At 54.9% G+C, this 27,584-nt stretch overlaps 2 protein-coding genes across 2 annotated transcripts; one reads left to right on the top strand and one right to left on the bottom strand.

The window, feature by feature from the left end:
• Nucleotides 1-478: 478 nt before the first annotated feature.
• Nucleotides 479-20,659, top strand: LOC122367762 (glypican-6-like). The gene is made up of 10 exons (XM_043341139.1): nucleotides 479-1,044; nucleotides 5,833-5,991; nucleotides 10,912-11,146; nucleotides 13,690-13,846; nucleotides 14,942-15,107; nucleotides 16,772-16,902; nucleotides 17,270-17,443; nucleotides 17,697-17,812; nucleotides 18,443-18,618; nucleotides 19,181-20,659. Exons 1-10 carry the CDS (start codon nucleotides 870-872, stop codon nucleotides 19,567-19,569), a joined length of 1,878 nt encoding a protein of 625 aa, XP_043197074.1. The 5' UTR covers nucleotides 479-869; the 3' UTR covers nucleotides 19,570-20,659.
• A 962-nt stretch (nucleotides 20,660-21,621) lies between these two features.
• On the bottom strand, nucleotides 21,622-27,522 carry LOC122367763 (dual oxidase maturation factor 1-like). Its single transcript, XM_043341140.1, has 11 exons — nucleotides 27,474-27,522; nucleotides 26,889-27,308; nucleotides 26,522-26,696; nucleotides 26,262-26,319; nucleotides 25,674-25,811; nucleotides 25,355-25,459; nucleotides 24,785-24,938; nucleotides 23,817-24,028; nucleotides 22,676-22,792; nucleotides 22,376-22,485; nucleotides 21,622-22,209 (listed from the first exon to the last, which is right to left on the bottom strand). Exons 3-11 carry the CDS (start codon nucleotides 26,681-26,683, stop codon nucleotides 22,042-22,044), a joined length of 1,224 nt encoding a protein of 407 aa, XP_043197075.1. The 5' UTR covers nucleotides 26,684-26,696; nucleotides 26,889-27,308; nucleotides 27,474-27,522; the 3' UTR covers nucleotides 21,622-22,041.
• Between the last annotated feature and the right edge of the window lie 62 nt (nucleotides 27,523-27,584).

The following is a 27,584-nucleotide window of genomic DNA, read 5'->3' as shown; positions in this document are numbered from 1 at the left end:
TTCGTGAATCTGTAGAATGTGGATTAATATAAGAATTTCCCTATATTTCTTAAAAATGAATTAAAATAAATTGTGATTGAAAAGGAACGCCCTTTGTGGAAATCGGCCTATCATTTGATTGACTGGAAAGAAGGAACATAAATATTACATTCATTCCTAAGCAAACGGTCTTTTTCATCTCTTATGTTTGGTCTCAGATCATGCTGACGCCAACATATTCTTCCAATCGTCTTTCAACTAAAATAAAAATTACAATGGGTCGCCTGGAAAATCTTATTTCGAAGCTTGCTACCAATTTAACAATTCAAATACCGGCTTTACTGACACCCGACCACAAGGAAGGCCCAATAAATGCATAAAAGTAGGTCCCAGGGGTTGATTAAAATAAAGCACAAATAAAGGTTTGAGTTGTTAAGGCTGACTAAAGCAAAGGTTACTTAAATTAAAATATCCAGGCCATAGATATAAAGACTCTATGATCCAGGCACTTTCTTGAGAGATAAAATCTAGAGGTTTTTGTTAAAGTCGCTAGTTCTGGCGTAAACTTGCAAATTTACGCTGAAGCGAAGCTGCCAAAAAAAAATACTCTGTTCGGCCGGCAGTTTGGCGTCAGCTGCTGTTGCGGGTGGATATGCGTCGCTGTTGTTAGTGCTATGACCTTTATTTTGAGTACCAGGTGACATATTGATATACTGATTCAGTGTTACACCGAAATTAATGTCAATCAGTGTGTGAAATCGTTCTTTGACATTTACATCCGTGAATGAAGGAAGTGTTTGTGGCTTTAGTGTGCGCCATTACTGCCACATTTTGACAACACTGCGTGAAGAAAATAAAAGTCAAGTGGAAAGAGCTAATAACTGTTGAAAATGTTTTGCCCTTGCACTTTATCAAAAATGAAGCAAAGTTTGTGTATGCTGTTGGTGCTAATGGGCTGCTACGTGACTGTAACACGTGGAGATGGATTGGGTTGTGAACGGACTGCTCGAGCTTTCGCCAATCTCCATCTTCCGGTTCTTGACATTCCTCAGACAGACATCTCAGGTAAGCAGGACCTGCTTACATGTTTTGTGTAGGTGGTGCAATACTTTGCTGCAGCTTTTCGCTTTTGTTGCCTTAACTATTGCACAGTGCTCAGTACACTCAGTAAGAAGTAGGTACATCATAACTCCTTTTGTTTGAGTAATGCACTTGTGTAACAAGTGTAACAAGTGACTGTGTTTAGCAACATGTGACTGTATAGGTATCAGTCAAGTCATAGATACAAAACGTTTTGTTTGTTCAGGTCAAATAGTAGCCCAAGCACGTAACATCAACATGAAAATAAGGTCTGTTTTTTTTTTAACTAATAGGTACAGGGTCCTGAAATGGGCATTCAGGGGCATGGTTCAATGGTTCCCCCATCCTCCCCCCGAAAGTTTTTTGTCTTCCATTTATTGGATGTCACTGTTGGAATGGAAGGAACTTCAAAATGTGCACAGCAGCACACGTTGATTACAAGAAGTAACAGTGCTGGTTGACACTGCCACCTCATGAGTCATGGGTCTAGTTATTCATAATATAGGCAGGAAATCATTATATGTTATTAATTGACTCAAGAATGTCAATGTATGTCCTTTTTCTCAGTGTTTGACCCATGTCAGATACCTACTTTCATTTTTGTGCTGATTAATAGCAAGTGGTGTGTGCATTCCAGAGCTACAGGCCTTAGGATGGCTGCAACTCTACCATTCACTACTTATTGCACAGAGCTATCAGGGGCATTCAAGACAGGGCTTAACAATTAACATAGAAACAGGATGCAGTGGAGTATCAGACAGCATGAATTAGTGCAGAGATAAGGCTAAGCTTTATGAGAATGTAGAAATAAATCACTTCCTGACAGCTGCTGTTCTCTTGTAAGGAAAAGAAATCAAGGTGATATTGGTAGTACCAACTGGGATTACTATTAATGCACACTTCATCAGTGGATGAGGACACTTCAATCAACAATCCCACCAGGGCGCCCAGGAACCGAAATTACCATAAATTTCTAAGGTTTTGGAGGCTCTATTATGAGCATTGGCCAACTTTCACCAGTGATATTGTCTTCAAGACTTAATCCTGCCATTGCAGCATTGTGAAATCTCAAACATTTTGAGTTGTCTCTGTTCCGTCTCCATTACCTCTTAGGTACTGAGAAAGGTAACACCTCAGACTGGGGAATGGGTTGTTGATGGGTATTGGTTAATGGAGTTGTGCGTCGAGTCGACAGGTGACGGTGGTTAGTTCCGCCGCCCGCGAGCCGGGCGCCGGGAGCACATTTCTGCGGCAGCCTGTGTGTGCCGGTCGTTTTGTGAGACCGTCAGCGCGGACCTCTCCATTGTGGCCGGCAGGTGGTCTTCCGACCGGACTGAGCCCGGCCGAGCCGCCGATTGGGCTGTTTCCCAAATGAATGCGCCTCATAGAGTCGCTCGGCTGGACGGGCCAATGATGCGTTTAGCTGATGGTCGGTGATGGTCCCTTTGAAGGGCCGCCTTATCCATAAATCAGTGGTCACAGGTAGGAGGGGTGGCCGGCGCCGGATTCCATCGGCCCCGGTCTCGGCCGGCACCCGTCCCTCCCTGCGGCCGCTCGGGGAGGACGGCCGGATGTGGCCCCACCGCGGCGCTCCGCCTCCCCTCCCCCTGGGCCGAGCGGCAGGGTGACTGGTGAGTCGCCGCTCCGGCCCGCACTGACGCCGGCCGCCTGCCGCCGCCGCCCCAGCCGCATTCCTTTGTTGAGAGCTCGGCCGCGCCGCCGCACGACAGGCTCTGGCCTGCACGGCGCGGACATCACAGTACCTTTCACGTGGTCTCGATCTGGCTCCGCCAGTAGCGGCGGAACACCTTCAATTAAAGGGGGTGGGGCACTGCCGACTTTTGGTCCCATTCTTTCCATGCAACGCCCATAGGGCTGATGTTAAAATGTGAAAATCAAAGGGGGGCAAGGTGCCCCGATGCCCTCTCGTTCCGCCGCCTATGGGCTCCGCAATGATGGATGTCTACATAAACCGATGCTGTGTTGTATTCCAGACTTTCAGTATGCATATCGTACCAGTATTCAAGTAAATTTGCCCGAAATGGCAGAACAGTCCTACAGCGCTCACTATTGCGTCTTTTGGGGCGGCTTGAACTTTTATTTGGTCAAAACTCCTTCAAGATAGTCACTGATCACTTTCCAAGTGACACAGCAACTTCGCTTAAGTCTTAAGAGTAATACTATTAAGAAATGTACATTTCTGTGCGACTGTATTCCTCCCATGTTGGCATGACCGCCGATCTGCCGTCGCGGCGGCGGCATTGGCCTCGAATCAGCGACTGAGCGCCGCCGCCCGCTTTAATGCCGCATCCGCCGGCCGGTGCATAGTAATCGGGCCATTAATCGGCGGCCTGGCTGCACGCTGGACCGACCGGATTGTGGTTGGTGCAGGGGCGGATGGGCCGCCTGGAATGGACCAAGGTGCCTGGTGATCCGCCTGAAATGGACCGAGGTGCCGCCTGAGCCGCCTGGAATGGACCGGGGTGCTTGGTGAGCCGCCTGGAATGGACCTGGGTGCCTGGTGAGCCGTATGGAATGGACTAGGGTGACTGTGAGCCGTAGGAAATGGACTAGGGCGGCAGGCGAGCCGCGTGGAATGGACCAGGATGGCTGTGAGCCGCCTGGAATGGACCAGGGTGGCTGTGAGCCGTATGGAATGTCAAGTATCCTCGCGAGCAGCTACACCGTTGGGGTCGAGCTACCTTCCAGGCCACTGGCCTGCGGCCTGCAGTTAGCGCCACTATTTCTGACTTTGCTGGCCTCTGGTATTCATCTTACCAGCGCAACGTCATTATAACATGAGCCCATGATAGCGTCAAGGAACGCTGTTTGTGCCCATCTGTGTGGCAAACATTTTTTGATATCGTTTTCGCTCTCGAAACTCCCGGAAACTTCTCCTCTCGCCGTGTGTTCAGGCGGATTTCACGTGACCCGTCCTCTGACACTGATGACATGCTCGTATTTTCTGCTCGTTCTCGACTGTCGTATGTTTAAAGGCCTACTCCAATATGTGAGCTTGAAATATATAGTGAGTCCCGACACCGAAATACAGCCACGTCACTGTAATTCCATCCGTCTGACAATCATTGGTAGGGGGTAAAACAGACTGAGTAGAACCGACTGCCGTCCGCTCAAATGTCGAGCTAGATATGTGCTGCTGTGCTGGCCGGGGGAGTTTTGAAAGCCCCATCAAATAGCTTCAGTGTTGGCCATATTTCCTTCGCGAGGATCGACAAAATATACGACCTGCGGCAAGCATCCTTTCTGTGTGTTTGCCGTTTGGAGCCCCATGGATCCACCCATTGAAATTATTAACTGGGCTTTGTAAGCCGCCTTTCGTGATATGATATTTGATCCGCATGCTCTTCCTGTAAAGCCACATCCGTCTGCGCGACTCCATTCAGAACTCCGCTCGTAAATCCGATTACCGTTGCTAGATTAGTGATCGGCGAGTGCTGCACGCTGGAAAATGCACGCTACATTTTTGCTCATTCGATTACGTGCATCATCCTGTTATAGTATCAGGCAATCCTCACGCTTATTGAGATGTGTTTGGGCAGGAGTAAACCATTGCCTAATGTCCATTACAGCTTTATTTTGTATTTTTATTAGAAACATAGTGGGAGGGGTATTCCGTGCGATTGTAAGCGAAAACCAGCCATCACCAAACTATACCTAAGCCGGCCTGCCGTTTTACCCCGACCGGCCGGCCGGCGTGCCGCTCCTTCAAGGTGGTCGCGTCTGGCGCCGCCGACTCTGGCAGGGAAGCGGACCGCATTGTTGCGCCGCCAGTCATGATGCGGTGCTCATTGATGCCGGGATCCGGTCAGACCGGTCAACGGCGTGATGACAGCACCCATCGGCACGCCGTCTAACCGCTCGGGGCACGGCCACTGGAACAGAACCATGCACGGGACGTGAGGCGAGCAGTGTTCTTTTATCCACGTCAAGTTGCTCATCCGAGTACATTTGGTCACCGCTCAGTGACTGGTTTCGTGCGGATTTGTGGTCACGGCACTGTAAAGCGGCGGATTAGATTCCGTTGAGCCGCACCTGAGTCGGCTCAGCACTTCCGGCCGGCGGCCAGGTGACGTCTGGCCGGCGGGGGTCGGTCCGGCGGCACTGTGAGGCGCCGCTCAGTACCGGTCCGCGCTGACAGGAGCGGCCGGCGGCGCCCGGCGCGGCGGGACGTCACCGGTCACGGCAGTGCGTCACCGGCGCCACAGACGCTCAACCCCGACACGCAACGGAATGGCGCCGGACGGCCGCCGCGGTCGCTGGTATTCATGCTGTCTAATTTGGACATTGTAAAAGTTTTCCAACAATGCTAAAACATAAGTATTTTTTTCTGCCGTGTCTGGCCAGCCAACCGGAGCCTCGAACATATCTTCCAAGAAACATCGTTTGTAGCTAAATATGTGCTTATGGCCAACGCTGATAGACAGCAGACGACCTGAAACATGACAATGTCGTGGTAAATGCGGTCGCAATCCTGATAAAGAAGTTATTGTCTGCTCGTACTCCTGTGCTCTGACCAGAGCCATCTCCCTATGTCTGGCCGGCAACTGTTGACAAGGACAGGGAATAGCCACTCCCGACACACGTAACAGGGAATAAGTTCTTAATCTGATTTCTGTGCCCCGGCCGTGGTTAACCCTTTTACCTGGCCCCGGTACGCTGTCTGGAGTCAGCCCCCTCTGCCCAGCCCCCCGCCCGTGCCTGTCCCTCCGTCTGACCCCCACTCTAACCGAATGGCGCCCGCCTCTCCGCCAGGCGACCACCTGGAGATCTGCTCGGGGCCGCGCACGTGCTGTACCGAGGCGATGGAGCTGCAGCTGAGCGAACTGTCCCGCCGGCAGCTGGACGATGCCGTTCAGCGCACGGTCGGGGAGGTGGCCGACGACCTCGGCTCGCAGGGCTCCAACTTTGACGGTGAGTTTCACCACACCGCAGCGGCTGCGGCGGGCTTTGGTGGACGGCCGGGTCCGGCTGTTTATTACGAGCGAGCGAGCGCAGCGAGCGAAGTGAGTCTTTTCCATATAACGGAAAAATCTCAGTATGAGCGGCCCGGCCCGGCCTGTAACGCTTTTGAGAAGCTTATATCTCAGCAACCGCTGGACCGATTGACCAGCGGTCTTTTTTGTTGGGTAGCCCCATCCCTTCTACCCCGTAATTGACTACCTTTGATACATCTCAGTGACCGTCGTGGCACGTGCCACGTGAAAAGTCAAGGGTGTTCAAGCTGTTTTGCAAAAATAGTGATTTTGAGAGGCTCATATCTCAGCAGCCGCTCGGGCGATTGTCTTGCGGTAATTTTTGTAGGGTAGCTGCATCCCTTCTACCAAAAATAGGATACTCTCGATGCATGTGGGTCACCCCCAGTGCACGTGCAAAATACAACAATAAGAGGTGTCAAATTTGTTCCCATTTCAATAACTCGGTAATTACTGGGGCGATTTCGCTGAAACTTGACATGCAGGTAGGCACCCACCAGGCAATGCATTCCCATGTGTTGCGGTTAGGGTGCTACTGCACGTGCGCACGTGCAGGGGGCGCTCCCAGATCTCGAGAACGGCTGGGCCGATTGCGCTCAAATTTGGTACACGGTTGGGGACCAGTTAGTAGGGTGCCGTGCAAAAGTCAGTTTGGACCCCGTTTGCACGTGCGCACGTGCAGAATGCCGCTTCCAGATCTCAGGAACGTCTGGGCCGATTGCGTTCAAATTTGGCACACCGCTGGCGACCGGTTAGAAGGGTGCTTTGCACAAGCCCGTTGGAAGTACCCTCTCGCCCTTCCGCACGTGCAGGGCTCACTATCTCGCTCGCTCGTTCTTCGCCCAAAAGGCTTTACTGGTTTATTCGAGGCGAGTGTTTTATCAGTGGGCATCCACTGTTGATGTCATGGCCTCGTAGCGTGATATGCCGGGCTTTGTTCTTGTTTGGGGTCGAAGTGGGAGTGGGACACACAATACCATGCTAGCTTTTGGTATTTTATTTTGGGTGAATTTTTCATTGCTTTTACTAGGAGCATCCTTTCAAAGACTGCTTAGTTTTCTGCGGTATCTCATAAATTGATGAAATATTGCCAACATTCCTCCTTCAAATACGCACACGCATTCAAAATCGCACGCACGAAATCGTACACGCATTCTAACCAGAGGAAGCCCACGATAGGTTAATCAGAGTAATAGGTTAAGCAGATAGGTTAATCAAAGTATAAGTGGGAAAATACACCATGCTGGCGTCCCTCTGAGGTCAAAAATGACTTGGAAATTGTGGTCTTTCCGCTGCTTTTCAACTTCAAGGGAATGCTTAGTAAGCAAGTCAATTTATTCTCAATGGTGGAGCAAAAGAAATGAAACTAAAAGATTCGTCATAAAGGACTCTTCATATAGATATTATTGATGTCATGATCAATTGGAAATTGGCCACCTATGTATTTGCTTTTCACTTGGGCATTACAAACAGCGAGTAGAGTTGGAACAGATGTGCCCGCGCTGTGGACAGGTGTACCGTGTGCCGCGGTGCAGAACTGTCTCTCCGGCACCGCTTCTCGGAGGCAGGACAGGGCCTTCAGACGCTCCGACTCGGCGAGCTTTATACGGACGCGACTTACTGCAACAATGCATAATGCATGTATACTGACAACGGTACCCACATTCACCCCAGACCAGTGCAGCGCACAAGTGCTCGCTTCCGGGCTCAAGGTGAGGAAATGTTACGATCTTATTTGCCAAGAGTTAGGTGCATGAAGACGTGGACAAACATTGAGAAGTTAATAGAAAACTCAATCTACTTTTTCTTTTTCCTAGGCTCGGTTATTTTTAGTTTCGGTAGGAGGGTATCACCTAGTTACTAACGGATAACTTCGTTTCGCAGTCCGGGATATTGCAGTGACCAAGATACCCTTCTATGTTTAAAGATCGTTAAGCTGTGCCCTAGACACTGACAGTGCATATTCAACAGCTGCAAGGACAAAGTATGGGATGAATAATGAATGTGCTATGTCGCGAGGATTACGACAATGACTCATTTACAGGGCGAAACACGTCCTAGCCAAACACGACCTAAATATGGAGCGTATGGGGCTCACCCTGGCAACGGAAATGACGATCGTTCTTGCTCAGGCATGGACGGCTGGATCTTATGAGCGCCCAATCCAACTTTGTAAACTGTCTCATCGGCCCGGTCACTCCCCATCCCACCCTCTTCCGGCCGCGGCCGTCTAAATCCGCTGGAATCGTACACAGCCGGTCGGCCGGCTCGAAACACAAAGACGCTGCCGAAACAAAGATCGAATAACAACGGTGCGGGCTATCGGGCCGCTGTGAGCCGGCTGTAAATGCCGCCACGGCCGCGTCTGGAGGCCCATCGATCGGTCCATCTCTCGGCACCGCGGCGTGGGAACACGAACTGCGCCGGCATCCTCCGGCCGGCCGGACCAGCCGCGTGCCGCCGAGGAGTGGCCGGCCACCGCGCCGCGCGTCCTTGCCAGAAGTGACCCTGACTCGTCCGCTGGACGGCAGTTCGTCTCCAGTGCAGTATAGAGAGTACCAGCCGCGACCCGGTCGGCTGTCGAGTGTCGGTGGCGTTGGGCAAGCGGTCGGCGCCCGCTCTGCGCGTGGGTGGGTGGAGGGAGGGGGTGTCGGAGCGGCGCGCGGGTCTGGTCGCTGACCCCGTGCAGCTGGAGGCGCCGGCCGTGCCAGAGCGGCCGCCGCGGCGGGGCGGGGTCAGAGGTGAGGCGGGACCGTGACGTCCCTGCGCGGCTGGCCGGGGACCGGGCGGACCGGGCTGTCTGGGGACCGAGCTGTCTGGGACCAGGCTGTCTTCCCACCTTCTCATTCAGCTGTCTGGGACCGAGTTGGCCTGTCTGGGGACCGGCTGTCCGCGACCGGGCTGGCTAAGGACCGCCAGACTGAGCCCACGGCCGCCGCGCTGGATAGAAACAAATATTCCTTCCTATGCCCTAAGGAAAGAATTGGCGGAACAGCCTCCCTTCTCACGGGTATCCCGTCAGCCGGCTGCGGGGAGTCGCCGCAGAGCAGAGTGGCGTATCATCGGCCGGCCCGTTCCGGCGCGGCGCGCGCCGCCGCGCTGTCCGCCCATTGATTCACATTCTGCAAATGCCGGCCGTGCCGCGGCACACCCTGCCGGCGGTGTGTCGAAATGAGTAGCGTTCCGGTCATTGCAGAGCGCCCGCAGTCTGTTTGACATCCGACTGAGCTCACCACCACGCTGTCAGGCGTTTGTTTCACAAGTACAGCGATCTGGTTCCCGTAGACGCTTTTTGAGGATGTATTCTCTCCTCGTGTTGAGTGGTAGGACAAGCGACCGCTCCAGGGTTCTACCGCCGCTGGCGACTGTCTATACTCCGCGTCACTGGAAAACTTCGCCGCTCGAGTGCGCTCGTCCAGGGTCCGTCTCTTTTTATTGTCATCTTGCAGAGCAGCCTTGTAAACAGCGTACCCACAAAATCGGGAAGGGATGAGCTTCAGCGCTGTTGGCGCCAGACGGTGGTGTGATAAGGCGAGTCGGTTAGAGGCGCCTAGAGTGACTAGAGCATTTCGACGAATTGTCCATTATGCCGGCTTTTGTTCATTCATTGTTCATTGATGGAGAGGGCGAAAAGTCATGAAAGCTCGGTTGCCCTTTCGTTGGCGCTAAATCTTTCGTATTTTTCTTAGCAAGGCAACATTTTTCTCTTCGCAAAGTATCAAAATTACTTTTTCGTTATCTTTGGGATGATATCGAATAGAAGCGACTTTCACGTCGCTTTTGCTACACTTGTCCTCACGTTACGTGGGAGCGGACTAAGACCCAATGACGTGAGCCAAGTCGTTGGTGTAGCAGCCAGGCCAGCTCTAAAGTCACGTCATCACGGCAGTCATGTCTGGCTCGGTGCAACAATAAGTGCACCCCTCTGCGATAATCCTACCCCTGGCGACTCCCGTCTCCCGTCGGCCAGCCTCTTAACCAAATGTCAGGTCTTACACACACTGACTAGCATAATTATAATTGGCCGGTATTTATTGTGAGAGCCGGTGTTCAAGGCCGGTCTGGCGGGCGACGCCCGCTCGAGAGAGGTGCTGCTGAGCGAGCTAGGCTGGCAATGTGACCGAGCACTGTTCTCAGTACGAGCTATGCTGACAGTACTACGAGCTGTTTTTGCAGTACGAGCGCACTGTGCTTTCGGTACGAACAAGCTGAAATAGCAGCATAGGCGAGCACTGCTTTCAGTGCGACCGAGCTGTGGCCGCCGTATGACCGAGCTGTGGCCGCCGTATGACCGAGCTGTGGCCGCCGTATGACCGAGCTGTGGTCGCCGTACCAGCGAGCTTTGTCCGCCGTACGAGCGAGCTTTGTCCGCCGTACGACCGAGCTTTGTCCGCCGTACCAGCGAGCTTTGTCCGCCGTACGAGCGAGCTTTGTCCGCCGTCCGAGCGAGCGGCTCACCGCTGGACAGACGGACGGCACACCGGCCGGCTCCGGTCATCATGAGCTCATGCTTATGCATGCCGGCCTGGTGCGGGGCAGCCGGGCCACAAGGTCACTGGCTAACCGGGCGCCCCCGGCCGGTCGGCGACGGCGGGCACCGCTCGAGCAGGCGTGCGGTGCTGTCTTTTGTCATCATACCACTTTGTATAAAGTGGATTATTGTAATAACACCCCCTGTAGTCTGTAGAAGAAAGAAATGGGCCTTGTAATACCACCTTGCCCTGTCTGTTGGGGAGGGAAATGTACCCTCCAATACCAGCTCACCCTTTCTGTCGAGGGGTGGAGCCTTCCGACATAACCCCGGTCGTCGGACGAGGATAGGTTAACCTGACACTACCCCACTTTTTTCTTCCGGCAGAGTTTTTTCGCGGCATGATGAACGAGTCACGCGCCTCCTTGGACGCCATGTTCAAGAAGACGTACGGCGTTCTGTACGAGCGCAATGCGCACGTGTTCACCGACCTGTTCAAGCAGCTGGAACTCTACTACGCCACCGGCTCGCGAGACCTGGTCGACGTGATGAACGAGTTCTTCACGGTGCTCTACAAACGGATGTTCACCGTGCTGAACGCGCAGCACACGTTTGATGATAAGTGAGTACCGATGACCGATCAACTCTCATTTCCTAGATTGCCATATAAGGAGCAAAAGTCCTGGCTCCTTTTGGGATTAGAAGTTCCTTCTTTCATCTGGAATCCCTTGTTTGTTTTCAATCAGGAAGTGCTGCCAAAAGTACTGCTTAATCTGCGAAGTTGGCTTAAAAGCTCACATAGAATTACGCACCTAATCAGAATACCGTTCGGTTGATTGTTTTTGGTCAACATCCCCCTCATGTTTTATTAATCACGAGAGCGATGCTCTCTCCGGCTCACAGTGCCGCACGAGCGCTCGCCTTTCTCACGATCTGGTCCGAGGCCGACCCCGCTCCGGCGGGGGCTGGCGTCGATGATGTGCGCGCGCTAGTGGCCGGTGTTCCGGCGCGGATAACCCACCGCTCCATCCCCTAATAGAGGCATTACCCGGTGGGCAATTACCGTGGGACGCGCGGCGCCCGGGCCGACGGTAAAATATGCCCGACCGCCGGCGGTGCCCCCGCTATAAATGGCGGCCTCTCGGCGCCGGCGGACCGCCCAGGTGGCGGCGGCGCCTGTGGCGGCCGGACCGCCCGGCGCCGGTGGCGCGCGCCGGCCTCTGTACGGCCGCCGGTGCCGCGGCTCGCCACCTGCTGTCCTATGTCCTCGCCCGGCCCGGCCCGGCTGTCTGCCGCACAGGCTGGTGCGTGTGCCGGGACTGCCCGCCGCGGTGGCGGTGCCGCCCCGGCCGGCAGAGGTGCGCGGCTGCTTCCCAGGCTGGTACATCCCAGAGGAGCCGGTCCCCACTACTTCAGGAACATGAGGCATGCATTGAAACAACCGTCTGGTATTTGGTGCGCGCTGCACAGTTGCAGTGGTACCTGGGGTTCCCGGCAGCTTATATCAATCGTGTGGAGGCGGCGAACAGGCTGTATCCATGTGCGGAAACTTGGGAATAGGATGAACTGCGTCCGTTCGTGGTGGCTGTGGAATGGGATGGACCGTGTGGTAGCTGCCTGTAGCTGGCTAGGGCACGGGACCGCGCCTCGGCGGCAGCCGGCTATAAAAACCAGACTGGACCGGACCGGACTGGGAGGGAGGGGAGGGGGCGACATTCCATCCGTCGGTCTGACGCGGCCGCCGCCGACGGTTGTCAGGTGGCGACCGGTGCCGGCCGGCCGGCCGCGGCAGCCGCTGGGTCGGACTGAGGGTCCGGCAGGTCTGCGGGGTGGGACTGTGTGTCCAGTGGAGGGTCCCGGACGCTGCCGCTCGCGCAGTAGCGCTGCCGGCGCCGGTCGCCGCTCGGCCGCCGCTGCAGTCGGACCGTGTCGGCCCCGGGCCCGGCCTCCCCCGCCGGTGCCGCGTGCACGGCGGCCGGCCGTGGGCGGCGATACGGATATTATGAGCCGGCCGGCTATTCATCACCATTAGGCTGCTGCTCTGCGCCACCTCAGCGGCGGCGCCGCGCCGCGCTGTGCCGCTCGTTTTAACCACCGGACCGCCAGCGAAGAGGCGGCTCCGAACAGCGCCCTCTGGGCCAAACGTGTGCCCGCTTGCGCCCGCCGCCGCCTCCCCTAATTGCACCTGGCTGGAGGCCAGGCCGCGTCCAGCCTTTCATTGTTCTCATTCAGCGGCGCCGCTCGGCGGGCGAGCTCGCCGCTCAGCCGGTCCATACAGGGACGACCCAAGACAAATCGACAGCAGCCCCTGAATGATATACGGATGTGGCGCCGCTATTCACCTGTTGGCAGCCGAGACCCGAACCCGCTGCCGCCGCTGACATTGGGAGATGGGAATTTTTATGGTCTTGAATTAGTGGCGTCTCGTAAATTGGTCCGGTATGCATTCCAAGCCGGTGTGGGACGCGGACGCAGTGGTTGGAGGCCGGCTCACGCGGCGCGGCGGCCGGTCGGGTCTGCAAAGGTCCGGTTGCACGGTCCAAACTGCTGGCTGGACGGTCCGAACTGCTGGCTACATTGTCTGAACTGGCTGCACGGTTCGGCGGACACGTGTAGCCCGGCCGCCTGAGGTCCCGCCGGCTGCCTACTTGGTCCGGCTACGTGTGGTCCCACTGCCTAGCTACCTGTTCCGTCCAGCCGCGTGTGGTCCCCACGGCCGGCTTCCCAGTCCAGCTGGTTTCACGGTCCAGCTTCGGTCCGGCCGGCCGCGTGTGGTCCCGCCGGCTGGCTGGGCGCCCCGGCTGGCGCTGGGGGTCTGGACTAACCGGCTGCACGGTCCTGCCGGCTACACGGCCCGGCCAGCCGCGTGTGGTCGCGCCGCGCCGGCCGGCCGTTAATCGGTCCATTAGCCCACTGAGCCGTGTGCGGTCGGCGGTGCGGTCAGCCATGCGGTCGGTCTGACGCCGCTCGGCGCCGGCTATTAAATAAGGCTGCTTAAAAACAGGCATGATATCAAGTGCCGCGTCAAATAACTCCTTCATGGGCTGTGTGTGTTCGTTTTTCTGCGCGGCCGAAAAGCTGCCAGTGGCAGTGGCGTCTGTGAGCCGGCCGTGACTCTGTACTTGTGTGTGACTATGGTAACGCGACGCCCCTCTCACCCGACAGGTATCTGCAGTGTGTGGCCACTCACATGGAAGGCCTGAAGCCGTTCCGGGACGTGCCGGCCAAGCTGACGCAGCAGCTGAAGCGCTCGTTCGTGGCCACTCGCACCCTGGTGCAGAGTCTGCACACGGGCCACGAGGTGGTCAACCGGCTGAAAACGGTGAGTGTGCGCGGTGTGGGTCGGTGCAGCGGTGCGCGGCGCTGCAGTGTGTCACTCAGCGCCGCCGCTCCCTGCCGGCCACAGTGGCTCACCCGCCCGGCGCCCTCACACCCGCCCGGCGCCCTCACACCCCGCCGGCGCCCTACACCCGGCCGGCGCCCTTATACGCGCCCGGCGCCCTCACATCTGGCCGGCGCCCTCACACCCGGCCGGCGCCCTTATACGCGCCCGGTGCCATTACAGTTACAGTCGACCGCCAGCGGCTGTCTCCCGTCACAGCCCGGCCTGTCAGATACTCACGTTTTACGTTTACTGGCCCGTCAGATCCCCACCATGACGTTTACTCGGCCCATCACATCCTCGTCCCGCCGCTGAGCCCGGCCCTTCACATGATCTGAGCGGTCCCTGCCGCCTTAGCTCGACATGCCACATCCTTTCCCCGTCCATCCCCAGATTAAATCATAGATCGCCCCCGTCCTATATCATTCCATCCCATCTAAATCATCACATCCCTCCCAATCGCCCCTCTCCCTCCCTCTCTCGCCCCCTCTCCTCTGTTCTCCTTCTCGGCTCCTCCCTCCTTTCTCTCTCCCACGCACTCGGGGTAGCAGACTGAGGAATGAACCTCCTCCCCGGCGCCACGTAATAAAAATACACAGACGCGAGGGCAAAAACGACAAGTGCCAAATCATGGAGCAAAAGAGCGGTGCGAACAAAAACGGCCAATTAATAATTAATGGGGCCCGATCGACTTGAGTAGGTGGTGGGCCGCCCACGCCTCCCCTCCCCCCCCCCCATTCCAGGGATATCAGCTGACGTTGGTATGTGCACTTCTTCTCTGACCTTTCTTGTCTTCAACGTGTATGACTTTTTCAATCAAAGTGTCATCACCTGGCTCGTGATTCATACCGAGCATTTCATCGACCCGACAAGGTCAAGGATGAGGTTTCGACGTGTGGCCTCTTACGCCAAAAATCAAGCTGTTGCCCACCATATTTCATTGCCCTTCCCCGGTCACTGACGAGTGGCGGTGCTCCCCACTTTGTTGCTTTGTCTTCTCCATAAACTGACGCTGTTCCCCGGTACCCTCGCCAGGTGACTGTGACCCCGTCGTGCGGCCGGGCGATGACCAAGATGGCCCAGTGCGGCACGTGCAGCGGCATGCCGCGCGTGAAGCCCTGCCACGGCCTCTGTCTGAACGTGGCCAAAGGCTGCCTGGCCTACCACAGCATGCTCAACAACCACTGGCACGAGTTTATCGGTGAGTGACGCAGAAGGGGACGTTTATGTTGGCAAATGTGCCTCGTCAGGGCCCTGTTCGGTCGATGTTTTTATATCAGCGTGCTGTCGGTTTTCCCCATATAAGGAAGTTATTGCTGGCGCGTCTTGGCCTCTCATTGGTCTAACGAATAGACCACTTGAATTCGACCAATGAGCAGCCAAGAAGTAGCAGCATGGTCGCAGCCTGCTGATAAATAAACGGGGGGCGAACAGAGCTCAGGTCTTCTATCAAGGGTTGGAGGACATCATCAGCGTTCAACCTTTGGTCCCTAAATGAAAATAACGACAACTTTGATTGACAAGTGACAACTGTAAAGTACCGCACTTATCATTCGTTTCTGTACAATATGGAATAGAATCGCTATGAATTGGTGCGTTGGCGCGAAACGAAGGAACACGTCATCGATGTCTGACACTTTGGGCCGGTGGAGCTGCCAATTCACCCCCCCCCCCCTTTCCCCTCCGTCCGTCACCGTCCGCCGGGACGGTCCTATGACTCAGTCGCCGCTGTCCGATAGGATCGCCGCGGCTGGGGAGACGTCCCCGTCCCTGTCAGGATCCGCTGCAGCAGCACACGCTCCGACTAACCCACTCCGTGCTGCAGCCACGCGCCGGTTCTGGAAAATTTCCAACGTCGAGATAGTTAGTGTCTAGTGAACCAGGCGAGCTGCGTGTAGGTCACTGGGCGCGGCTGGATGCTCGCACTCGATACAGCAATTTGTGGTACATGGACATGGCCGCTGTCCGGCGGTGTTATCTTTGATTGCGTCCCTCTGTACTGTACGGTCTGTTTGTTTGCCCTGCCGTTGGTGGGTGCCGCCGGCGGCCCGGCCGGCCGGCCCCGGACTCGGCTGTGCGCGCGGCGCGGCGGATAAACAGTTGACACGGAGCGGGGACGCGGCCGCACGCCTGTTTACCCGGCCGGTAATCACAGCAGACGCTGCTGCTGCCCCGCCGTCCGGAGGGGACGCAGTCGGCTGTCCCACGGTCGCTGCTCTCCTGTCCCTCGGGCCGCTGCTGTCCCAGGGATCCCTGCTGCTGCTGCGGTCCCACAGCTGGTACTCACGGGCTGCTGTCCCACGGCCACAGGGCCGCTACTACTACCCTCTCCCACAGCTGTTGCTACCCTGTCTCACGGCTGCTGCTACCCTGTCCCACGGTCGCAGCCCGAGCCGCTTTCCCCCTGTCACACGGGTACATCTCACACCGCTGCTATTAACCCTACTGCCACTACTTTCCTGACCCAAGGCTGTTGCCTAGGCCGCTGTTCAAGTCCCCTTTTTCCACAGTCCCACGCCGGGGTTAGCCGGGCAGCCATCGGTGTCCATCATTCCTCGTGTACCCGACTCACAGCGATGAGTCAGAGGGACGCCCCCTCCCCTAATGCCCTTCACTTGGATTTACGGCGATGGCTGTGTTGCCGGCAGTCGCTTTGAACGCCATTATGGCCGCTGATGCGACTAGCGATACGCTTGTTAACGCTGACTCAAATGTCGAAAGGTTAGGACTTACCCGATCGATCGCACAAGGCTGCTACTGGCGATATTATGGGGAATTTTACTGAAATGTCGCTAGGGTGGGAGTTTGCCAGCGCGATCGTGTCTGCCGTTATGCGGCGGCTGAGGTTCGCCTGTTTGTCGACAGATGGCGTCAGTGACTTGGTAACTCGTCTGGAAGGCCCGTTCAACATAGAGTCGGTGGTAAATCCCATCAACGTGAAGATCTCATACGCCATCATGAACTTCCAGGACAACGGCTTCGACGTGTCACGCAAGGTATGCAGTATGGCGGGTCGCACCGGGCCAGGGGCACCCGTTGCCGGCCGGCCGGGCGTTATAGTTTGCTGTCTGCTCTGCTTCGGCTCACAACTGACCAGCCTGCTGGGCGGCATGCGATGGATGTGTGTAGTTTTGTTGGTTTTTATTTGCAAAATCGTTTGATCTGAATCTCGCTGAGTTTTTGTTTCTATTAGAAGCCGAATAAATATTAGTGTTTAATCCCTCCGCGCCCACACTCCCCGATTTCAGCTGCGGTGACCTCGCAGATGTTACGGTCGAGATGAAAGGTATATTTCATCCGATGGACATGTTTAGTCCAGCGGCTCAGTTGTAGCCACGCTAACCTCTCCTCTCGTCTCTGCAGATTTTCGAGGGCTGCGGCGAGCCCAAGCTGCGGCGCCGGCGGCAGGCCGGCGGTGACGCTCCCTCTTACGACGCGCCCGACTTTAAGAGGGTTCAGCTGCAGACGTACTCGGACAGCGGCATGGACGCCGAGCCCTCGCCGCTGCTGCGCGTCCTCGGACAGATCCGTAGTCGGGTGAGTGCTTCCAGTGTGTCCTGGAATCGCTTTTAGACGGTGTTGAGAGTGGACAACCCTGGCCAAATGTCAGTAAAAAAGGAACTGGAAGCTGGGTGCTGTCTTGTACCCAAAGTTTTCATTCCTAGCACACTGTTTATTCGTATTCACAGTAGCAATCGTTTCTTATCACAGCCATTGTGTCTAAAGGTGTCAGTCTGCGGACCACGGTACTGGGCTTACGCGACTATGTAACTATTTCCTTCGTCGTCAGGTACGGCCGCTGAAGACGTTCTGGTACGACCTGCCCGGTCAGCTGTGTAATGACCGTGACCTGGCCGCCCCGCCGGCCCGCATCGTCAACTGCTGGAACGGCACCGCCAAATACCGGTGAGATGTCGGAACTAACGCTGTCTTACTGTGTCTGTGTGTGTGTATAACTAGGAGTAAACCTAGTTGGTGGAGCAAACCGGGCTGAGACGGCCGCGGTTGCGTCGTTGTAGTTTGTAGCACTGTCGACTGTGTCTGTCGTACTGTAGTGCTGTCTGCGGTACTGCCGTGCTGTCTTGTATTACTATTTGTCGGCTGGTACGCGCGTTCTAGCGACGTCCGCTGCCAACGCCCTCGGTCGATCAGAGATTGCTGCCCGGTGCCCGGTGGTAGCGCCCTCTGTGTAGCCGGGCGGCGGCGCCCGGTCGTGGTAGGCTATGCCTGACTGTCTGATGTCAGATATCAACTGTCAACTCTTCCCGCTACCCTATCGGCTTTGTAGAACGCTGCCATCCAAAACAGGTGCTATTGAAAGAATTCGCCTGAGGGAACATATTTTTGTGTCTTGGGTTTATTATGTTGCTAGGGCCGAGGTGTTCCCACTCTTACCCAGTTTTTTTCAAAATATTTATACAAATATGCGAGCGTTTTTCGTTGTAGCCCCGCTGGAACCCCGGTCGGATACCACCGGTCGCTCGGGCCACCCTGTCCCAATGTCTGACGCTACCTCTGTCCCTCCCCTGCTTTCAGGTACGAGCACGCGGTGACCAAGGACGGTCCGGAGGCGCTCTCGGCCAACCCGGAGGTACCGTTCGACCCACTGTACACCAACTCGGACGTCAATGAGGCCATCCTGGATCTGAAGCGCGCCACGATGCGCCTGCGGGACGCCTACAACGGGCAGACGGTCACCTGGGAACAGCCCGGTCAGTGTAGCGGGAGGGTAGCAGTGGGCTTGCACTCGGGTGCAGTATACCGATAGCACAGTGGCTCACACTTGGGCTCATTGTACCGCCAGCAGCGTTTGACACTCGAATTCAGTATACTGACAGCACAGTGGCTTACATCCGGGCTCAGTCATACAGCCAGCTCTGCAGTACATCTAGGGTGGCATCAGTAACTACCACAAGTTCTTCTGCAGCCCACATCTGGCTAGATCTTGTCTTGTCGAGTAGTTGGTTGGGGCGGTGCCCGGGCTGAGTAGGTCGTTCTCCGTCGTGCAGTGTGGCGACATGTCTGATACCCGTGTGGCAAATGGCTGCCCGTCCGTCTGGGTTACCTGAGGTATCCCTTGGTAATGGTCCGTCCTTGTTACCTGTTTTACCCCTGGCTGTCCGTCCGGCGTCCGTGTTACCTGTTTACCTCCAGACTGACCGTCCCGCAGCGTGCTGACGTCCTGTGCCACCTGTGTTGCCCTGGCTCGTGGCTGTCCTGTGTTACGACGTGTCTGTTTCCCCTGATTGACCGCTCCCCCCCCCCCGATCACAGAGTCGTCGTCCGACGCTCACGGCGTGCCGTTGGAGGCCGGCTCCGGATCCGGAGACGGCGCCGGCTACGACGTGGACGCCGAGATGGACGACGACGACTACGAAGGCCTGGAGGGCTCCGGCGGACGTGTGGCCGACTACGGCGACTATGACGACGAGCCGACCGGTGACGGCGACTTTGGACGCGGCGCAGACCTCGACAACGACTACGGAAACAACCTGGACAACACGGTCGACTTTGAGACGGTGGATGACACGAATCGGCTGCCGGACTCGACGGCTGGCGGCGGCCTGCCGAGCGGCGCGCACCGGCCCAGGATGTCGTTCGCGCGCGCCGTCACCATCCTGGTGTGTCCCACGCTGGTGGCCTGGATAGGCACGTTCATCTAGCGCGTGGGACGGGCTGTAGCGGCGATAGGCTCTTTCATGCAGCGCGGCGCGTCCTGAGCGCGGCAGGCGGCCGGTGCGTCGGCCCCTGCAGCCGCCGAGGACGGCCCATCTAGTCTGAGCGTGTCCGGGCGCCGCCGGAGCCGGACCGGACCGGACCGGAGCGGGCGCGGCCGCTGGCTGCCCACGCCACAAGACCGGTGATATTAGAATCAAGAGACGTACGAGCTAAGAGGTGGCCCTCGCCCCGCCCGCGGTGCGCCTTTGCGAAGCAGCAGGGTTCGGCACGCGCCGTGGGTGTCAGTGTTTGAGTTGTATTTTTTTACTTTTACATGTGACCTGTTTACAATCTTTTTCAATCATTGAATGTAACGAGAGATTCTGGGGTTTCTTACCTTCATAATTAATCCGAAGCAGTTCCATTTTACATGGCCCAATTTATCGTATTATTTATTGTGTGGTCTGTCACTCTCTCCGGCGCGAGGTTAGCAGGCTGTGTGTAGCTCTACCTGGCCGGTCGCCGCTGGCCGGCCGGCCCCTGACCGACACTGACCCATAGCAATAGGGGCGCCACCCGGGCCTCCTCCTGTATGCCTGTCTGTGTGTGGGTGTGTGTCTGCGTGTGTCTTCATACGCCCGAGCGGCCTGTGCGGCCCGCGCCGCACGCACCTGGGGACTCGACACGCCGACAGCGGCCCTGACCGCCGCCCGGTCGACTGTATCGCTTTTAGCGGCCGGGTCCGCACAACTGATGTACATAGCGACCCGCAGAGACATATGTGTATTTATATACAGTGCGACGACTGCCCTGGCGCCCGGAGGCCGCAGAGCTGGACCATGCTTTACTTGGACTCGACGCACTATCAGCGCTGTGTATGCTTAGTTCGCGATGCGTGTTTTGTATGGCGTTGCCACTTTTCGGGAGCTAACGAGTTTTGTGCCAAATCTGTCGTGCGACGCTAGTGACGCGCGCCACCTGCCATGCATTTAGTTCAAGCGACGCCGCGCGACTAATCACGATCAGTGGGAGGGTGTTTTGTATCCTTGTGCGACTGATGGTGAATATATGTCTGATGTGACTGTCAACAGTGTGGATACTCGTTTAGCGAGGGCGGACGGATGGACCAGCGCCCAGCAGTGTATCTTACGGTGGGATACAGACGTTCGAGGGCACAAGGAGACGTGGGCTTGTGGTGCGACTACGCTGCCGGTCGGGTTTAGAGAACGCAGAGCATGGGTCGGTGCTATGTCAATGCAGTAGGGGGTGTGAAATGCGTGGTATAAACCGGTGCAATGTCTCTGCCGTTGGGGTTTGTAGGACAGGGGACACGTAATATGGCCAAAAGCTGTTGGGTTATGGGGACGCCAGGCTTGCAGTCATCACTCATCAGAATATCCAACAATCTGGTTAACTTTGCCAAAAAGAAAGCTGTGTCTTAAAGCGCTGTGTATTTAGAATTTACTTCCTTTCGATACATTGAACCATACGAGACTTCTCAAACAGGCTAGGACGGTGGCTTAGCCTGCGGCTAAACGTCCTCTATGTATAGTCCGTTGCTAACTGGTGGCTGTCTTTTACGACTTGTCAGGCGGTGGTGATTGTCCGTCTATAGTTTGTTGCCAGCCGACTGCATACCGCCCTCTATGCTTAGTTCGTTGCTAGCCGGCGGCTTAGGCCGTCATCTTTTTAGTTCGTTGCCAGCCGGCGGCTTACCGTCTTCTAAGTCTTTTTTTTTTTTTTTTTTGCTGGCCGACGGACACAATGCAGCGCTCGATAACGCCGCCCGAGCCTCGCTGGTGCACCAATTACGGTACGACGGTTATAGGGATCAAAGGATCTGTCGACGAATACAGAGCCAGCACGATCTCGTGGGTGAAATACTTCGTCCCAACGAACGCTCCACTGCGTCTGGATCACAACGGAATGAACGAATCACTTCACTTCGCTCCCGAACCAAAGAAACATGCACCTCGCCGACATGCATCGTCATTGGTGGATGAAGAGGACAAAAAGACTCAACAAGACTGGGCGAATTACATCACTGGGCTACTCAATCTCATGTTGACTGTTTATTGATGTAAAATGTCTCGTTAGTGCCAATATGAGCACACTGGCGGGGCAATGAAAAGCGTCACTTTGAAACAGCAAGCATAGTATAGGTAATCGTTTTCCGCTTCTTCACTCTACCCATTGTTCACTCACCCTTTCACTGCATCCCATTGTTCAATCAAACTTCTGCGAATGACATTAATTAAACGATAAGGCAACGATGGCTTGAAGTTGAACGTTCTCTGAAAAGTTTGCTAACAATGCTACTCAATCGCGTTGAGAAAGAGCAGATACGGACTTCCGCCGGTAAATCAGTCTGTAGATACACATCTACGAGTCTGTAGTCTGTAGATACACAGCTCAGCGCAGACAAAATAACAAACACCCGATCGGCTCCGCCGCGCCGGACGTCGGTCGTCTCCCGTTCAGCGGGTGTTTTCGTACAGGTTCTCCTGTTGTTCAGTTTCCTCTCGGATGGAGGTGTCGCCGGCCTGGTAGCGTCTGCGGGGCGCCGCCTCGGGTCGCCGTACCGAGGAACGCTGCAGACCCGGCAGGTGGCTGCGCCGCTTCAGCAGGTAGCCAGGCTCGGCCTCCTGTAACGAGCAGCGGTTCGGGGTATAGAGACACACGGCCTGTAGCTGGGACGGCGTGCAACAGAGAGTCTTTATATAAAAGACCCTAATAGAGCCTTTCAGTCCGCCGCCAGCGCGGCGGTGCGGCGGACTGTAGCGGACCACGAGTCCATGCCCGTACACATACCTCGCTATTGGCGTCAGCGGCAGCGGCTGCTTTGGTGATTGACCCGAGCTCCACGGTTCCTGGGGCAGACTCCTTCGCTCCTTTGGTTTCAGTCTCCAGCTCCTCTTGGGCTGCAATTTCGACAGTCGCTCAAAACATAATCCAATAACCATAACGGCATAACATTGACGCAACATACTTTGACGTCGAGTAGATATGGAAGAAGGTAACGTAAAAGAGGAAATAAAACCAGCCTGATGCGGTTAATTTCGGCCTCGTTATTTTATGGCTACTTTGTTTCGCTGTCGGTGACGCACGTACTGTAGTAGTGCTCCTCGTAGTCCTGCAGCGGGTCGACGCCGAAGAAGTCGGTCAGGTACTCCGGGTACCGGATGTCCATAAAGATCATCGTCAGGCCCACCAGCAGACAGAAGATGCCTGCCGAACATTGGATTTTGCCGAGTTTGGTGGCTAGAAATGTCCTAAATCATTCCGTAATAAATGTGTATGAGCCATGAGGTGTGGTGGACCGACACAATAACGGATATTTGGGGTCATAACAATTACATTTACTGTTTACTTCTGGGTCTCAATTTGCCTGCAGAAAACGCGCATCCTTCATGCATGAGTAAAGGACATTGCGGCGCAGCATAGTTGCAGGCGTTCTGCTACTGCCATCTAGCGTCCGTATATGACAATGGTCATTGCGGCACAGCATAGTTGCAGGCGTTCTGCTACTGCCATCTAGCGGCAAAATACGACAAGTCATTGCGGCACAGCATAGTTGCAGGCGTTCTGCTAGTGCCATCTAGCGGCAAAATACAAGTCATTGCGGCACAGCATAGTTTCAGGCGTTCTGCTACTGCCATCTAGCGGCAAAATATGACAAGTCATTGCGGCACAGCATAATTCAGGCGTTCTACTACTGCCATCTAGAGGTAAATCGTGAATATAGCGGTCACTGCGGCACAGCATAGCTACAGGCGTTTTGCTCCCGCCATCTAGCTGCAAATTCTAGCAATGCGCATTGCGGCACAGTATAGCTTCAGGCGATTTGCTACTTCTATCTGGCGTCAAAATGTGAAGGTGCTAGTCGTTGCGGCAAAAACATTGTTTCGGCGCCTATTTTGCAACAACGCAGGCAATGATAAGACATGGAAAATTAGCATGCATGAAGTTTACAAAGAACCCATGTCGCCGATGTTAAGAAAGTTTTCCCAGAATACGGCATATTGATAAAACCACTCGGCGTGAATACCAGACTGAAATAATTGCTCAAACACAACTTAAGAAATTAGTTCGAAATTAACAACTGGTTGTAAGTGCCTGAACCGTAAAGACCAAGGTAAAGACATTTACGAATACATAAACGATGTAACGCGCCTTTTTGGAAATTTCTCTCTTTCTCTCCCTCCCTCCCCCCCTCTCTCTCTCTCTCTCCCTCTCTCCCTCACACACAAACCGTTGATGAGGGTGAGATAGAAGTGTGCTCCGAAGCGGGTGCGCAGGACGCCCTCCTCGAACGGCACCACCAGCGGCACGGGGTTTCGGACGGCCGCCCAGATAATGCAGGCGATTATCTGCAGCAGGCCCGTCATCATGGTGAACAGCGCCGCGTACCGCAGCACCATGAACTGGAAGATGTTGGCCAGCAGGTAGCAGGGGAACGCCGCCCTGTGGGTAGAGGTGGGTGGAGCGGCGGTTAGTGGTGACCGGTCCGACAACATGGGACGTGGGATACAGGGGACAGGCGGAGCACGGGTCACGGGAAATAACACGGAACACGGAGATACTGAACGGTGAACACCAGTCTGGTACTGATTGACTGACAGTGACACCACGATCACAAATGGGCATCTGATATCGTTGATTAGCGGCATTTGAAGCCATAAGCGCACAACGAGCCACCTTATCCACCTTATCCAACCTAATTGTTGCCAACTCTCGCCAGCCGACGCAAAGGCTCCGACCGTTTACGATGGTGTCTAGAGCGGGGGTGTGCGTGTCCAACAGCGACTCAGAAAACAGCGACGTAACAACAGCGACAGAAAAACAGCGACTCGCTCAAAACAGCGATCGCATTTTGGGCGGCCTCTAGAACAGCGACTCACACGCTTGAGCGATTATTTAAAACGGCGATCCGTAATAGAGCGACTACAAAGGAACAGCAACTATTCTAGGCTAATGGGGATTGGAAAAGGAAAAATTGACGATTCCTGGCAAAGTATATTTTTGTGTAAAATGCACCTGTTTCGCGGAACAAGACATAATATAACACCTTCAGATATGCCGGCGCAATCGGGGGAAACTTTGCAATTAATTTGCCCCGAAAAAAATCAATAATATTAACGAAAAATCACTTATCATCATCGAAACGAATGAACGACTGAGTTGAAACGAACCTGTAAGCATGTCACGACGGTCACTCACCAGATGAGGATATGCGCGTACCATCCGGCGCGCATGTAGTGCCGCCCAAACCGGATGCCCTCGCCGTCAAAGGTGAAGTACTCTGCCACCCAAAGGATGGGCAGCGGTGCACCGCGCTGCTGGGCGCGCCGGAAGTCGCGCTGGATCTGTCCGGCTGCGGCAGATAAAGAATCAACATCGACAGGACGGCGACAGTGCATAGGTGTATGTCTTATATTCTCACCTATGGTAAAACGGTTTGTATAGCATTGAATGAAACAAAAGGCAATCCTATTGTGAACTGAGAGCTATTGTGAAGCTCTGCCGTAGTGCCGAGTACCATTTACCTTTTACCGATTACTTTTTACTGATTACCTTTGACTTTTATCGATACTTTGTACCGATTAAAAACTGTGGCCGACGGTTTAGCGGCACATTTACCGATTCGCAGCGTTGGCTACCTAGTACCTACCATCTTCAATGTAAAACATTTGTGCAATGAAGACTAAGCATGTAAGTAAAGTACGTCACTTGTAACAATGTTGAAACGGACGGACAGGGTGGAGCGGTCATCGCCGTTAATTTGCTCACCGAATGGGCCGAACCCGTTCCGTCCCTGACCCCAGCTCCACCAGAAACGCTCGTTGTAGTTGATCACCTCGCCTTTCAACTCCATCGGAATGTGGTCCTGGTCAACTGCCGAGACAGAAAACATTCGCTATTGCTGTATATCTGCCGATCCACTTAAATATGGTTAAAGATAAGTAATGCTGACTTCTTTATGATCTAGGATAGAAAGTTTTACGATCTTAATTACGCATTTCTGTGTCACGTTAAACACTCGCCACTCATGCTTCTTCCCGATCGTGGCACGAGCTGCCCTCGGTCCAGAGTGAATCCGAGTTCTTACCGTAGAGTGTGACGTTGACGCCACGCAGGCCGAGCTTCATGCCCACCTCGGCTCCCTCCAGTTCGGCGCTGGTGTACGCCTTGTACGGCGTCCTCGTCTTCAGCGTGGCCACCTCCCACTCCATACCAAAGTTACCCACTGGGGAGACATACGGTATACACGGTGACCACCTTCCACTCTGCTAAAGTTACCCACTGGGGAGACATATACGGTATACACGGTGACCACCTCCCACTCCATGCCAAAGTTACCCACTGAGGAGACGTACGGTATACAAACTTATACATGGTGATCACCTCCCACTCCATGCCAAAGTTACCCACTGGGGAGGTATACGGTATACAAACTTATACACGGTGACCACCTCCCACTCCATGCCAAAGTTACCCACTGGGGAGACATACATTAAATATAGTGATGCAAGCAGAACAACATCAAAAACAGATACCTATCTCATGCCCATTGGTTTCAAACGCTACCGTCATCAAGCGATTCCGTAAGAATACGCATGCGTAAAAAGATCGTCTGCCGCCTTTCTAGGCGCCCGGGACCTTGATTGGATTTCCAGTGGCTTCCCATCTTACTCACACATAAGAAGCAGTCCAATGATAATGCTGGCAGTCACACGAACCAGCACAAAGAAGCGCTGTAAAATATCAGTAGTTGGACGGACATGTACTCGTACGTACATTGCACATCATCTCATCCTTTGTTTAAAAAAAAAATCACGATATATGGTAATACAGGCAAGACGCCATAGCCCAGACCAAGGGAATCATAGCTCATTATTTCATTTTGTCGAGAGGTCCAGGATTAACGAGCATCCATCCGTCCTGCAGAGCACTCACCCGTTTGCCTCTGAAGCCGGGCAGGATGACCAGGAAGCTGGCGAATAAGATGAGAAAGGCGAATATCCAGCCGGCCTCGACCGTGTCGGCCGTCACCGGCGTCTTGTTGGGAGCGAAAAGGGAGGGGAAGCCCTCGATCCGGCTGAACTCGTACAGGCCCATGATGCCGGAGACCCTGAGGACAATCGGTAAATGGATGATACCTTTTACCGACCAAATTTTTGAAATGTCATTGCTGCATAACTAAAATCACCATGCCTATAGACAGTGGACACAAATGTAGGTACTCGGCATAACTCGACCAATGTGCTTACTGGATATAAGAGTCCAGCTCGATCGATTCGAGGCCAACTAAAGACTGACTTACCTATGGATGGCCGCGCTGCAATTCTGTAGCCTGGCTGCGCCGGTGTCGCTGTCGATGGTAGCTGGGGCGAGGGTCGGCCGACCAGTACGCTGGCCGCTCGCCGGCGGCGGGGTGCGGCGCGGGGGACTGGTCGGTCGCAGAGACAGCGGCGGCCGACGGACGCTTCGCTATCTCTCCAACCGACGACCGCACCGGAAACGTCGCGGTCGGGACGGAGGGAGAGCAGCGTCGGCGGTTGGGGAAGTTGGGACACGGGGAAGGAAACTGAACCGCAGAGACTGAAATCGGGTACCCACCGCCGAGGATGTGCGGTCAGTCTTATCATTGTTGGTCAGTGCCATGATGCAAGCTTCGAGTCTTCTAGTTCCAAATCTCGATGCACCACGGTCTTGCATGCAAGCTGTACTTTTAGAAGTGTGTCTGACAACAATGAAAGACAACGTAAAACATTTGGGGCGATGAAGAAAGTAAAGGGCTGTGGTTTTCCCTTCTATAACCGTCTGCCTGCATCCAGTTGTTTTCTCAGCACAATAGTCAGCATTCAGTAAGATGGCCTTCGTCAGTAACAAGTATGTAAATACTTACAAAGTAAACACCATGGAGCACGGCACCGCATGCGGTGTTTCTTTCGACTCGCCCTCGCCTAGCACCTCTGCCTCTGCACGGCCGAGCATCGCCTCGGGGTATATGTCACGT

The sequence above is a fragment of the Amphibalanus amphitrite genome, unplaced genomic scaffold (genome assembly GCF_019059575.1).
Source record: "Amphibalanus amphitrite isolate SeventyFive unplaced genomic scaffold, NRLGWU_Aamphi_draft 000894F_arrow, whole genome shotgun sequence".
Classification (NCBI taxonomy): Eukaryota; Metazoa; Arthropoda; class Thecostraca; order Balanomorpha; family Balanidae; genus Amphibalanus; species Amphibalanus amphitrite.
Note: the sequence above shows the minus strand (reverse complement) of the source record. Positions and strands in the feature narration are given on the sequence as shown.

Bases quoted from the DNA above. Each gene is read 5' to 3' on its own strand.
- LOC122367763 (XM_043341140.1), bottom strand. From the start codon at position 26,683: ATGGGCCTGTACGAGTTCAGCCGGATCGAGGGCTTCCCCTCCCTTTTC. The intron at 24,029-24,784 runs GTGAGTGACCGT...CTCTACCCACAG, and splicing joins TACGCGCATATCCTCATCTG to GGCGGCGTTCCCCTGCTACC. The intron at 22,793-23,816 runs GTTTGTGTGTGA...AATGTTCGGCAG, and splicing joins CTATCTCACCCTCATCAACG to GCATCTTCTGTCTGCTGGTG.
- LOC122367762 (XM_043341139.1), top strand. From the start codon at position 870: ATGTTTTGCCCTTGCACTTTATCAAAAATGAAGCAAAGTTTGTGTATG. The intron at 1,045-5,832 runs GTAAGCAGGACC...CCTCTCCGCCAG, and splicing joins TCCTCAGACAGACATCTCAG to GCGACCACCTGGAGATCTGC. The intron at 11,147-13,689 runs GTGAGTACCGAT...CTCACCCGACAG, and splicing joins CAGCACACGTTTGATGATAA to GTATCTGCAGTGTGTGGCCA.